This window comes from Ananas comosus, linkage group 10 (genome assembly GCF_001540865.1).
Source record: "Ananas comosus cultivar F153 linkage group 10, ASM154086v1, whole genome shotgun sequence".
Taxonomy (NCBI): domain Eukaryota; kingdom Viridiplantae; phylum Streptophyta; class Magnoliopsida; order Poales; family Bromeliaceae; genus Ananas; species Ananas comosus.
The window spans coordinates 12,025,655-12,040,063 of record NC_033630.1 but is presented as its reverse complement, the minus strand read 5'-3'; the positions used below and the strand labels follow the sequence as shown (position 1 = coordinate 12,040,063).

Sequence of the window (14,409 nt, the reverse complement as noted above, 5' to 3'; positions counted from 1 at the left end):
GTGATTGAAGTTCACCTTATATTAGCCATTAAAAACAGTTAATTTTAAGATCGTCTGAATATTAGGCAAATGATATCAAAATGGTATAAAATTTCGAAACTCAAATAGTTTGGATCGAGTTCAATATACAGATCGTCGATTTGGATACTCTATCATTGCAAACGATGTGGAAGTAAACACTTTTGTTTACTTCTAGAAGCATTCTAGCTTCACCCAAGTTCTTATTACTTAAGATTGAATATAATATAATCTTCTTGTGTTATGAGTCAAATGATTCTAATTTGTTATAAAAGGATAATTTTGACATTAAGTTTGAACAGTGCCTTTTTATATAAACCTTCTTTACTTTTCTGATTATTTTAAAGTGTGTAGTATGATTATGCAATATGCATCTCATCAGAGAGAAGGATAAGGAGTAGATATTGACACACACTTGTGCCCATCTTTTTTAAGCTTTTTCTATTTTCAGCATAATCTCTCTCTCTCTCTCTCTCTCTCTCTCTCTCTGGAAATAGGATGATTTTGCAGTTTTGATATGATTTGTGTCATTATATTTTATGTGCAAAGAGTGGTATTATTAACAGAGTCATTTATACTATTTTGATTTTTTTTTTATGGTTGGATTTGATGAGCTTAAGTAAATGTGATTTGCGCATATTAAAAATATAGGCCTTAAGATTCCTAGGCACCCCAAATGAGCATTTTCGCTATGCACAAATCAAATGCAATCAAATCTAATTTGAGGGAACTTTACTTGTGAAATTTTTATTTGGTTTTAATCAGCAACCAAGTTCTAAATTTTATTAGCTTTAATTAATAATCGATCGTTATCCTTCGATCGAATAATTCAAATATTCTTAAACTCATTCTAGAAACTTTAAAAATAGAACCAAGGTAATATAAACTTAAAAGAGTTCAATATCAAATGAGAGTCACAATCCATAGTGATACAAGTGATTAATCAAAATACATGGTTTATATGATTGTTTCTTTAAAGGGTTTATTTTTACTTTATTACTCTCTAGTTTAAAAGGTTATATTTAACTATTCTGTAAATTTGTTTTTATTTTTATTTAAAAAAATCTACTACCACATTGGGTACTACATTTAACTTTTTTGGATAATCACATGATAATTAAATATAAGATGAAGTAAAAAAGAAGTTAAACCACGGGATAGTTATATTTATGATAAAGTGAAAGTGGACTACTTGAAATTTACTCTTTTTTTTTTTAAATTTGTAAAATTTTAAAATTCAGTGAATATTTTGCATATTTTTCTCAAGTTTTAAATATGATGCTGTTGCTTGTAAGAATGAAAGATAATGCAAATTAATGCAAATGAATAAATTAAATAAATAAATTCTAGCAAAGAATTAAATATGATGCTGTTGCTTATAAGAATGAAAGATGATGCAAATTAATGCAAATAAATAAATAAATAAATAAATAATAGCAAAGAATAGAAGGGGCCCCACCCACTTGGGAGGGGACAAGAAGAATCTTCAAAAGCTATCCAAAGTTTGTATTATTTATTAGGGATAATTACCTGTATACCCCTCAGAATTTTGAAAATATCTCAGTTAGTTTTACGTTTTTTTTTTTTCTTTCTAATATATTCCTCATATGTTTCTCCGTTATTCTAAAATACTCCTACAGTTACCACCTGTTAAGTTAACTTAGGTTAAACGTGAGTTAAATATCTACCACAGTTAAAAAAAATTAAAATGCTAATTTTGTTCTTACCTTAAGGGCAAATAAGAAATATTGGTGACGGTAGAGGGGTATATTTGAAAAGACCAAAAGTCAAAATACTTTTTGTGCCCCTAATTTAAGGGCAAATAAGAAAAGTCAGTAATGGTGGAAGGGTATATTTTAAAGGGCAAAATAGTAATTTTATACAGATAACATAGTTTAGTAACAGATTTTAACTCTAGGGATATATTTGAGGTTGGAATATAAAAAGAATATTTTCAATATTATTCTTCTAAGAGGGATAAATTAGAAAGTCGAAAACTTTTCAGGACATGTTGGGGCGCTAAAGCGTGTAGTGTTGTTGGATAAAATATTATCTAAATAGTATTCAAAAATAATTTATAATACAGTAAAAGAGTTGCGAGCAATTCACTATCCACTCCTGCATATTTTTATATATAAAATTTTATTCTAAAAAATAAAATGGTAACACGATATTAAATGAAGCCTAAATATATAGTTTATTTTTTTCGGACTGGATATATAGTACATTTTAGATAATTCATGCCACTGCAATTTTATTATAGCAAGTAATGCGTCTAAAATTTCTAATAGACGAACCATCAAATAGTTTAAATTAGATAAATTAAAAAATTGAGTACCAAAATTAAATTTTTAAAAGATTAAATAATTGAATCAAAATGGACCAAAGTTTAGAAATATATATACAAGTTAGGATTACTGTACTCTTATGAGTATAGATCTCTTTGTACTCATAAATTTTCAACCGTTGGATGAAAAAAATATACGGTTAGGATGATAGTGGTTTTCGGTTATGACAATAGTGGTCCCTAGGATTGAGTTTGTGGTTGGTTGAAGAGTATGATCTAACGGGTGAAAATTGTCAAAGAGATATATCTAACGGTCAAAAACGTATAAGTACAAAAAGGTTTATACTCATAAGAATATAGTAGCCGGACTCAAATATATATATATAAGCACGTATATTCAAATTTGGGTCTGTCGACAGACCCATTTTTTTCTTTCCGTACGAAAAATTTTAAACATAAGAATAAAAATAGAAATAGAAACCGCAATGAATACGTAAGTTCTCTATAACAGATTACTGATGTGAAAATCCTAAAAAATAAATTTTCTTATTTAATTTCAAAAGTAAGTTTTCTATAACAGATTACGGGTGTGAAAATTCTATAAAAGATATTTTCCTATTTTATTTTAAAATATCTTTTTTAGATATTATCTATTTAATTTCAAAATATATTTTCTTTTTAAGATAACGGATTTTATTTTTCTATTTAATTTCAAAAATTTATTTCCTAACGGATTTTATTTTTCTATTTAATTTCAAAAGTAATTTTTGCATTAGAGATTATTGTTAATTATTTATCAATTTAAAGCAATACTTTCTTATAGCATATTTATTATTTTTAATTTTATATACATATTGCAATCATATAAAACATGCTTAAATTAAAAAAATAATTAAAAAAATTATATAACTTCTTCAAAAATATGAGACTGCATTTGCACGTATATTTTATCATAATTAGTATAATATATATATGACAATATATATATAATACTATCATATCTATATTATAATATATATATAGTCTCTTTACTATACATTTCGAAAATAAGGGCGACCTCCGTCCTTTGTAAGTTGTGTTTCAGACATAGGACATCCGATTCGAACATCCAGGCTCTGTTAGTAAAATCCTTTTAAACCCCTATTGGAACAATCTAGAAACCAAATTTTATAATTTTTTGACATCATTTACTAAGCGATCAAAAGGTCCCAAAAATGACTATTTTAACGGCCGATGTGGTACGTTTTTAAGTTCAACAGTGTAGAAGTATCCAAATTACATGAAAATTTAATAGAAAATTCTACTTAACGTCAATAGCAAGATCAATACTTCCGATTTGAAATTTGAGTCCTTTATCATTTTTTTTTATGAGATTTTTATTTTCAACCGTTCATTTTGAGGCTACTCGTTCACTAGGCAAATGAAGTCAAAAAATTATGAAATTTGGTTTCTAGATAGTTCCAATAGCGTAGATCATGTCTAACGGAACCGATCGCCGAATCGGACGTCCTATCATCGAAAATAACTTTCAAGTACGGAGGCTCCCGTACTTTCAAAATCATAGGAGCCTAGCTATATATATATAGCTATATATATATATATATATATACCAAGTCATGTTTGATGTGGGTCTTTCGAATCGATGATCGGCTCTATTAAATTTGATTTAGAGTATCTGAAGCATCTTAAAAAATAAATTTTGTGATTTTTTCATATCTTTCTCCTAATGATCGAGGAGCCCAAAAGTAATAATTTTAATGATCGTGGTGAGATATTTGCAAATTTAATTGTGTAAAAATATTCAAAATATATAAAATTTTGATAAATTTTTTTTTATATTATATAAAATAGGATCAATATTTTTAATCTAAAATTTAAGTGTCATATCATTATTTTTTATAAGATTTTTTTTTACCAGCTATTGATTTTCAACCATTTTGGTCACTAGGTAAATGATATCAAAATATTATAAATTANTCATAAATTTTTAACCGTTGATTGATGGGATGTGTGGTTAGGATGATGGTAGTCCCCACTTAAAATGATAGTGATCCCCTACGGTTGAGTAGGTGTTGGTTGAATAGTATGATCTAACGGGTGGAAATGATTAATGGAATAAATCTAAGGACCGAAAATTTATAAGTATAAAAAAGCCAATACTCATAAAAGTATAATTGCCGAACTCACTCACTCTCTCTCTCTCTCTCTCTCTCTCTCTCTCTCTCTCTCTCTCTATATATATATATATATATATATATATTCTAAGAAGAAATAGTGGCCCCATATATTTATGTACATATATTGAAAAAGAATCACATGCTACTAAAGCTAGTGAATAAGAGCTCACTCAATTTTGATGTAGAAGAAATTGTTTGTGGGTCATCACCACCTCTTTGTGTTTTTTTTGTTCTTTCACAAAGAGACTCATTTCACTCTCTTCAAGGATTCTTTTCTTTTTGTAATGTAAAAATTTTTGCTGTTCGAATAGAAATATTCGTAGAAATTAGGAGAGAGCATTTAATCAATTTTTAATGAAATGATAAATTGAACCGAAGTTTTTGATTCTACAGTTTTCTGCACTGAATTGATCGAATTATCACTCCAAATTGAAAACCAACCATAGTTAGTTAATTCGGATTCAGCAAAAATTCGATACGGGTATAATACGCATAAAATTTATTTTTTAATTTTTAAATTCGTTGAAAAATTCGGCTTAAAAAACGGATTCGGTATAAAATATAAGATATAAGATATAAAATATAAAATAATCTATATTTAAAAATAAAAATTATAAGATTTGTATTCATATTTTCAATAATTCGGGAATAATTCGTGAATTATTTGGCTGGCCCCAAAAATTCGCGAATAATTCTCTTCTTTTGAAAAAAAGTCGTAAACAGACCGTTTAATTCGGATTTTCAATAATTTGCGAATAATTCGCGAATTAACTAACAAAGGAACCAACCAAACTAATTTTTTTGGGATCAGGCCTTTCTATGTTGGGCTTTAAGATGTGGCCAATAATTTAGATTTGTTGGTTTAAAAAATTTGAATCATTTATAATCGAATTCAATTTATGCAAAAAGAGTCAAAAGGAAATAATAGTAAATTTTTTTGGCTTATATTATCGGTTTATACGATCGATTTGGATTTTAAGTTAGACATTCGAACCGAACACCCAAATCAAAATTTTAGCTCAAATCGAGCCCGTTTAAATAGAAAAGCCAATCAAACCAAAACCGATCGACCGAATTAGATCAGCTCAGTTTGGTAATTCAGTTTTAATTGAATAGAGCTCGCCCATAGTAGAAATGCAGAGGTGCTGCTTTAGTAGAGCTGTTCAAAAAAAAAAAAAAAACTCGCATACAATTGTTGATTGTAGAAGTAAAATATTGAATTTAAATTTTCTATTTTTGAGACCTAAAAATTTATAATTAGTATAAAAAATTCATGTAAGAAGTGAAAAAGGAAAACAAGTTATACACCCTCCTTTTTTTTTTGAAGATTCTTTTTTCCTTTTTCTTTCAGAAGAAAACAAGTTAATAATTTGTAGCCCCTTTTGATGCTCAAACTTTATCAATCTAATGTCAACTTACTCAAACTGTTAGTTTTTGATTTTTGAAAATTGGATTAAATTGAATTTTCAAAAGTTTGAATTTGAATCTAAATTTAGACCTGTTATAGTTCATTGTATTACCTGAAAACTGGCCCATAACATTTTAAATTTGGATTAAGAATATTCCATAATAAGGAGGTATATGTGGGGAAAAAAAAAAGTGATCAAATTTGCTTGAAAAGTCAAACATGTTCATCTCTAAATTTAAAACTTGAAGAGCACCTCTAAAAGTCAACTCTATTAATTACAAAGAACTTATATAGTAAACTAATAATTAGGGATTAAACATGTGAATAATTCCAACAAATCGTATACAATCTGAAAAATCAAAAATACTGTAACAATCTATTCATATAATCTTAACACAATCTAAACAATCAAAAATACTGTAACAATCTATTCATATAATCTTAACAATCAATTTTTTTTTTAATAATTCACATATACCCTAACAACCTTATAAAAATCCTCACAATCTATACAAAAAAAATCTATACATAACGATAATAATCTGAAAACAAAAAATAATTCACAATTTTTTTTAAAATGATGAACGATTCACGGTCTTTCTCATTTTTATTTAATAAAGTACTGAGTTGGCAAGAAAAGATTCTTTGGCCAAGTAAAAGTTTGAAAGGATCATTTGACCTATTAGAAAACTTTTTAAAGTTATTATTTTTTTTAAATGTCCTATCTAAACAATAAATTCTCTCTTTCTATCTCTCTCTCTCTCTCTCTCTCTCTCTCTCTCTCTCTCTCTCTCTACAACCCCACATAGACAAGTTTTTTGTGGCTTACCAATCAAACAAAGCAATTGGTGTGGCTTGCCATTCTCTCTCAAGTCACTTCCACAACAAGCACACTTTCACCCTTAAGCAAATATTGTATACCCTCCCTTAACTCCTCTCTCTCTCTCTCTCTCTCTCTCTCTCTCTCTCTCTCTCAAACAAATATGTCTCCTCATCACCAATGCTCACACCTCCTCTTCCTCTTCTTCTCCTTCCTTTCATCATCATCATCATATCTCTCTCTCTCTCTCTCTCTCTCTCTCTCTCTCTCTCTCTCTCCAAAAACCAACATGCCTACTACCACCACCACCACCACATGCACCATGCAAGATTGCGGCCCAGTCGCGGTCGACTGCGTCGTCGTGTGTTGTTGCTGCCCTTGCTTGGCCCTCCAAGTCACAATCTTCCTCTTGATCACATTGCCACACAAGTTGGTGGTGAAATCAAAGAGGATTGTGCTGAGGAAGCTCCACCAAAAGAGGTTGATGACCATGAAGAGTAGAGATGATGATGTTGTTGTTGTTGTTGAAGGAAAAGATGTTGTTAGTAGTGTAAGGAGAGGTGGTGGTGCACTATTTGTTGCCCACCAAGGGCATTTTGGTCATTTTGAAGGGAGAGAGGGTGATTGGTTTTGTGATAGGGGAGAGGAGGAGGTGTGGAATGGATTGGTGGAGGAGAAAGGCCTCTTTTGGTTTGGGAGCTTTTGGGCCAATGGAGTATGATGCAAATTTTTTTTTTTCTTTTATTTTAGTTCATACTTTTTAATTTTAATGTTTATAAAAGGCAAAATAAGAAGGTAAAATAAGAATTGATTTGTACATAAGGTTGCTAGATAACGATATTTCTATGTAGTACTATTTAAAAAGATGTTATTTTTTGCTTTAATATCATACGAAATGCCACGCTAATATCAAACCGAAGCTTTTACTTTTGAAATTTAAAATTATTTATTGAATTCCTGATGCAGTAGAGCTTCTGAACTTTTTGATTGCCGAACACTTTATTGGAAGTGGCGTTAGCTGAAAGCAGAAGTAAAAGTGGGGTCAGACAGGTTCTTTGCCGTTATAACAGATAATGGACAAATAAGCCCATTCTTAATTTAGTTGCATTAGTGTTTCAATTGTTTCATGCTTAGATGTTTAAATTAAGCATGTCTATTATTAAACTATGGATTATGAGATAGTTTTTATTCTCTCCATTACGAAGCAAAAAAAATAGACAAATAATTAAAAAAAATGGCTAAATTATAGAAAATCCTCCTGTCAAAATCCGATTTTTTACTTTTCCCCCTGTCATTTAAAAACCTACATTTTACCCCTTTGTAAAATAAAAAATATTCACAGGAGACACGGTGTGAACTGTGATGATAAAATGACCATTTTGCCCCTCATCATGTTTACAGGAAAGAAGGCTGACGGTCTTTTTGGTCAAAAAAAAATATAATAATATTTTATAAATGGAATCCTAACGGATTACTAACGGTAGGGGGCGAAGTGAATATTTTTTATTTTACAAGAGAACAAAGTGTAGGTTTTTAAATGACAGGGGGGAAAGTGAAAATTCGGGTTTTAACAGAAAAATTTTATGTAATTTAGCCAAAAAAAAAAAAGACAGATTAAAGAGGTTAATTACAACAAGGTTCTTAACCTCCTAGTGATGTTTCAGGTCACTCCCTCTTTGGTTTAAGGAAACAAAAAGAAAAAAAAGGTAAAAAAATTTGAAAGATCTAATTATCAACTACTAAAAAAACTGTTAATTTTAACAAAATTCTCATTTTAATTAGCTACAAAATAACACAATGTTCTGTGAAATTTCACAAGGTTCTCAATCAAATTAACTAAAAAAATTAAAATGACAACATAACCCCAAAAGTTAGAAAAAAAGTATTAATTAAAAAAAAAGTTGAGGATGCTTTTTAAAACAACACATAGTTAAGGGTCTCTCCGAACATTTTTCACTTTACTGACCACGTGGCTGTCACGTGGCGTTAATTTGATCAACTCCGAACTCGTCTCCGGGTAGTTATTTAGTCGATCATTTCGTAGAACCGGTCCACAAAATCCCACCAATCACCACACGCCACGTATCCTTCCGAGACTACAAACAGTACCCTGCCCTTTTCCGGTCCACTGGACCGCTTTGAGTTCTCTTAGTAGAACGAGTCCACCGAACCAGCCAATCACCAGATGCCACGTAGCCTTCCGACCACCATCTACGTTCGCGGTCCACCATATCTGGTTAATCAACTTTTCGCTAGAACAGGCCTACCAAAATCAACCAATCACCGAGTGCCACGTAATCACCGCCGCTCCGTTCGCACCCATCNGCCACGTAGCCTTCCGACCACCATCTACGTTCGCGGTCCACCATATCTGGTTAATCAACTTTTCGCTAGAACAGGCCTACCAAAATCAACCAATCCTCTTGTTCCCGGTCCACTGCACCGCCCCCTTCGTCTCCGACCATTTACTCCTCACTCCCTCTCCCCACTTCACCCCACCCCTTCCCCTCGTCATTTTCCACTTTTACCCTCCTCCCCATGTACAGCGCCTACTCCGCTGCGGCCCTCTCCCTAAGGGCAAAACCGTCATTTCACTGCTCCTCCCTCCCCCTCTCCTCCTCCGACGACGATCACCATTACTACCACTACGACGAGCTCGACCTCGCCCTCGCTCGAAACCCTAATCTCCTCCTCCTCCTCAACTCCCACCTCCTTCGTCCCCGCCCCACGCGAATCCACTGGACCCTTTCTCGAACCTTCCTCCCCTCCCCGTCGCCCGCGTGGAGGTGGCAGCGCCGACGCTGCTGCGTCGCCCGGAACCCTAGCGCCGAGATCCGGCCCCATATCTGCTGCTGCTGCGAGGGTTTCAGTCTCGGACGTCCAAGGTTAGAGCTTGATGAGAAAACTAGGGTTTTGAGAGGGAGGGAGGAGACGTGTTCGTCGGAGAGCGATGAGGGGCTGTGGCGGAGGAGGGGTGGATTTAGGGTTTTGGATCGGAAAGGAAGAGATGGGTATGATTGCTGTGAAGAGGGTGACAGGGTTCGGCAACGAGAGAGGAGGGATCGGAATTCGAATGATGGAGAGAGGGTCTCGAGAAGGAAGGGGACGAAGGTGGGGTGTTCGAAGAAATGCCGAAGAGAAGATACTGAAGATGATGATGAGTACGAAGAGCGCGATCTAGTTGGGAAGAGGTGTTCGGAGAAGGGATTGAAGAACTCGAAAAGGAATTCGAGTTCTAGAGGAGAAGGTTCGGCCTCGAGAGCGACTCGCTATGGTGACGTTGATGGACGGCATATCAAGCGAGGTCAATGGAGATTGGAGGATAGTGATGAGAGGTTTTGTTTGTCGGTGGATTCGGATCGAGAGGAAAGAGAAGCTTACGCCGACGAAGAGGAAAGATTCATTAGAAGTGATTCGAGGGAAGGGTTGTCTCGGAAAGTTAAGAGGGCATCCGAGGTGGGTGGTGATTATAGAACTAGGGTTTCTTCTTCCAATTTTAGGGGTGAGGATGATGCGACGAGGAGAATGGATAGGATAGACGAGAGAGTACAGAGAGTACAAAGGCGCGACGAAGTAGAGAGAAGCTCGCAAAATCTTAAGGAGATACGAGAGGTTTACGACGGCGACGTCGAGGCGGTGAAGAGGGATAAGAGAAGCCAAATAAATCAGAAGGCGATTGATGAGACAGAGAACGAAGTCGTTGCAACGAGAGTGGATCACAAAGTGAGTTTCGCTTCGTCTTCTAAGAAGAATAGCGAATTGAAGGAGAGCTCGCAAACTCTTAGAGACATAGCAACGCTGAGAAATAGTAATCTCGAGAGGGAATCACATTCTAAAAGGCATTTCGAGGTTTCATCTATCTCGGCTCGAAGAGACACGCAAGACCAAACAAATCGAAAGGTAGTTAGCGTCGAGGACTTGGGGAGGCAGAATCCAGCTCGTACAAATGTTTCTCGGGTTAACAGAAGCGATGCGGAGGTCGCGAGCAACTCACAACGCATTCTTCGGAGTCAAGCGGATAATTGCGAGCACTCGACTAAAGTTGCGAATATTGTTCACGAGGAGATAGAAAAAGCAGAACAAAACAATCAACAAGTTTTCGATCTTGCGAGGACTGGTACAGATGTAAAGGCTCAAAAGGCGCATAATGCGAGGATAGAGAACGAACATGGCAAGCGTTGGAATAGTTTCAGAGGAGAATCGAGTAGTAATATCGAAAGGGATTACAGTTCGAGACTAGAAAACCGAAAAGACAACAAAATTATGATGATTCAGGGAGAGAAAGAGACCCAAAGAAGCGAAGCGAAAGGGGTTAGTCACCGGAAATTAAATTCCCAAATGGCTTCTACTGGTAGCTTCGTAAGTGCTTCTAGCTCACAAGCTCATGAATTTGATAGCCGAATTAATAGAGATGAGATTCATTTACTCAAAAATGATGCTTTAGAGAAGTCCTCTGCGTTACATCAAAATCAAACAACTATTGGTATGCGAACAAATGTAATCGATCCGATGACAAAATACAAAGAAGAGAAACATGTCGAAGAAAGTGGTAGGAGATCTTCATCTACGTCTAGGTTCAAAGGGCCGTCGGATGAGATGTGGGAAATGAGGAGCGCCACCTCGGCGGAAATGTTCAATACAGCTCACGAATCCGAAGAGAATTCCTCATCTGCTGGGACCGAAACTGCACGAAGAAACCCTAAATCGCTGTGGACTTTTGTTGCAGATATAATTAAGTTGGGTTGGACTAGATCCGATGGTTCGAGTAAGAAATCCGGTAAGAGAAGCTCGTCCAGCGAATCTTTAAACAGCGCGAATTCTTGGTTGTCGGGCGAAGAGCAAGACGAAGAGGATGAAGAGATGGATAAGAACAGATATAACGATAAAGGCAAAGAGCCATTACTAATAGAAAAACCTAGTGTAAAAACCGCCGACCGATCAATAGCAGAGACCAAGCCAAAAGAGGAGCTTGTTATAACGGAACCGCCCGAGATTGCTGCAATTTCAGGGAAAGAAGCGGAGTTGAAGAGGAGGAAGCTGCAAAGGACCGATCAGGTAGTTAAAGAGCGTTTTGACCAGTGGGAAGAAGCGTATAGGATCGAAAGGGAGCAGAGAAAAACGGATGAGTTTTTCATGAGGGAAGCTCTAGCGGAAGCTCAGAAGGCCGCGGATATGTGGGAGGTTCCGGTTGGGGCAGTTTTGGTGCGAAATGGAGAGATCTTTGCTCGCGGTTGCAATCTGTGAGTGTTACATTTACACTCTGCAAGAGCTGAATTTTCATACTATAACCAGAAAACTCACTTCCCCCTATGAATTGGATGAGTCCCTGACTAATGAAAATTCAGATTTTACAAGCATTGTACATCTGTGAATAGATGATTTTGCAGGGATAGAGGATGCATATGTTAAAGCTCCTTCATGCTTTTTTGTTTTAAATGTACATCAAATTGAGCAAGCTTGTTTATTTTGTATAACCAGAGTTGAAGAGCTCAGAGATTCAACTGCACATGCTGAGATGGTTTGCATACGCGAAGCTTCTAATTTTCTACAGAGTTGGCGCCTTTCGGTAAATATTCTTTTTTTTTCTTTTCTGGTTTCCTAATAATTTGTATTTGTTTTTTTATCACTGCTAATTTGGAGACTCATGCAGGTAATTCTTCATGATTGTAGTGTTTATTGAGTCTTCATGGTTTTCCACTTTTAATTTAATCTTCAATTTAGATAGTCATCTAATTGATTCTACATATTATTTCTAATGTTAAAGTGCTAATGGAAAGCATGTGCTCCAGTTGTAAATGAACAGCAAGTTGTCATATTCTTGAGTCAATCTATACAACAATTTAGGGCCCGTTTGGTATTGAGGCGCATCTAATACTAGCAGGCAAAACCGAGTCGAGGCGAAAAGCATATAGGAATATGCTTCTTCATTTTTCAATTGAACCACAGAAAATATATCATAACTGACTTGTTAAGATATACGAAACGCAATATCACGTGCATAAATAAATAGTATGTTTCCATCATATTTTCTCACCACACACAACGCAATATTCTTGCAATTCCAAACGGAGCCTTAACTTCTACCAAATACAAGATATAGGTCATAAGTTCATCATTCATGTGATTTGCAAATTTTAGTTTGAACTTAAGCCGACTCAGAAACTCAAGAGTAAAGTTTTCACGAAGAATTACGGTGTGACATCTTGTATTTCGATCTCTTCTAAATGAAGAATGTGCGATTATTCTTGAGATGATTGCATAACTCTCATTTTGATGCCTTGATGAAATGATTTTGTTACGCAGGAGACGACACTTTACGTTACACTCGAACCTTGCGCAATGTGCGCCGGAGCAATCCTTCAAGCTCGGATCGACACCGTGGTTTGGGGAGCTCCAAACAAACTAGTTGGAGCTGATGGGAGCTGGGTTAGGTATTCTTTATATGCTTTTAACATCACTGATGCTATAAACTTCTTCTAGTATTCTTCAATGTTGTCATTGAATTGTTATCTTCTCTGAGTAACATCTATTTTTGACATTCATATTAAAATGAGCATTATTGGCACCATTCTCACCAGATTCCGCTTAAGTCACATGTTTATAGTGCTCCTCAATTTTTATATTATATAGACATTGTTTTGTTGAATAAATCATGTGTATTTGATCTTTTCTCGCTACATTTCAGGCTTTTCCCCGGGGACGGAGAAAATAACGACTTCGACCGATTGTCGAACAATACGGCGGGTCCCGTCCATCCATTCCACCCGAAGATAACAACACGGCGCGGAGTGCTCGCGACCGAATGCTCGGAAGTGATGCAGCAATTCTTTCAACTGAGAAGGAAAAAGGACAAGAAGAGCGAAAAGAAGCTGGAGCAGGAGCCGGCCCCGCCGCCACCGCATCAATCATATCTACCAACTCACCCAGTCAAGTTCTTCACCAAAGTGCATGGCATCTTCTCTATGATGTTTTGCTTGTAGCCATTTCTGAGGTTTCCTTTCTTCTCTTTTCGCCCATGAGTGTGGAATTGTAATAAACTAGCATGGTCTTTTCATCCTTGATGATTCTAGCTTCTATGTTATTGTATCAAAATGGAACTAACTCTTAGTTCTACTAACCCTAGCAATGCGAAACTGCGTTTCGCATGACTTCTGATGCAACTTCTCTACAGTAACTGTCGAGTGTCTTACAAAGTAGAAATATGAAGCTCATGCTAGGGTGGAAAGCTAAAATAAACTTTTGAGCTCCAAAAGCAGTAGTATTTATTTATTTATTTTCTCAATGCACTTTAACTACTCTCCTCATTTGCTGTTGAAATAATTGTTTTCCTGTGGGTGGTCCTCTTAGATCTTTTTTGTATCTAAACCTGGTCTTTGGTTCTCCTTGTGTTAATGTAGATTATCCAATCTTAGTTTTTCTAAAAAAATTCTAAAAAAAATCTTCTTTTTTTTTTCCTTTTTTCTTATGGAAATGAGAAACTACAACTACCATCTTTACCTTCTTCAACCACAACAGTGATTCAAAATTTCAGTGCCAGTATTAGCATTTTAACCCATTTAAACCCTTTTATAAACATACAACCTCTGTATTGCCATAAAAGCAAATTTCACACCCATATATTATACATAACATAGAGTTAGAATAGAGACGGTTTATTTCTCCGTTATTTCTGACGATAGAACATCCAAATCGACGATCG

General features: G+C 35.0%; 2 protein-coding genes across 2 annotated transcripts; both read left to right on the top strand.

The window, feature by feature from the left end:
* Nucleotides 7,000–7,431, top strand: LOC109716248. The gene has a single exon (XM_020241576.1). It carries the CDS (start codon nucleotides 7,000–7,002, stop codon nucleotides 7,429–7,431), a length of 432 nt encoding a protein of 143 aa, XP_020097165.1.
* LOC109716574 (tRNA(adenine(34)) deaminase, chloroplastic-like) lies at nucleotides 9,187–13,992 on the top strand. Its single transcript, XM_020242101.1, has 4 exons — nucleotides 9,187–11,950; nucleotides 12,189–12,276; nucleotides 13,014–13,141; nucleotides 13,396–13,992. The coding sequence occupies exons 1-4, from the start codon at nucleotides 9,249–9,251 to the stop codon at nucleotides 13,688–13,690; spliced, it is 3,213 nt and encodes a 1,070-aa protein (XP_020097690.1). The 5' UTR covers nucleotides 9,187–9,248; the 3' UTR covers nucleotides 13,691–13,992.

Excerpts from the sequence above, each read along its gene's own strand:
- LOC109716248 (XM_020241576.1), top strand. The coding sequence starts at position 7,000 with ATGCCTACTACCACCACCACCACCACATGCACCATGCAAGATTGCGGC.
- LOC109716574 (XM_020242101.1), top strand. The coding sequence starts at position 9,249 with ATGTACAGCGCCTACTCCGCTGCGGCCCTCTCCCTAAGGGCAAAACCG. Across the intron at positions 11,951-12,188 it reads TTTGCTCGCGGTTGCAATCT|AGTTGAAGAGCTCAGAGATT; the intron begins GTGAGTGTTACA and ends TTGTATAACCAG. Across the intron at positions 13,142-13,395 it reads GCTGATGGGAGCTGGGTTAG|GCTTTTCCCCGGGGACGGAG; the intron begins GTATTCTTTATA and ends GCTACATTTCAG.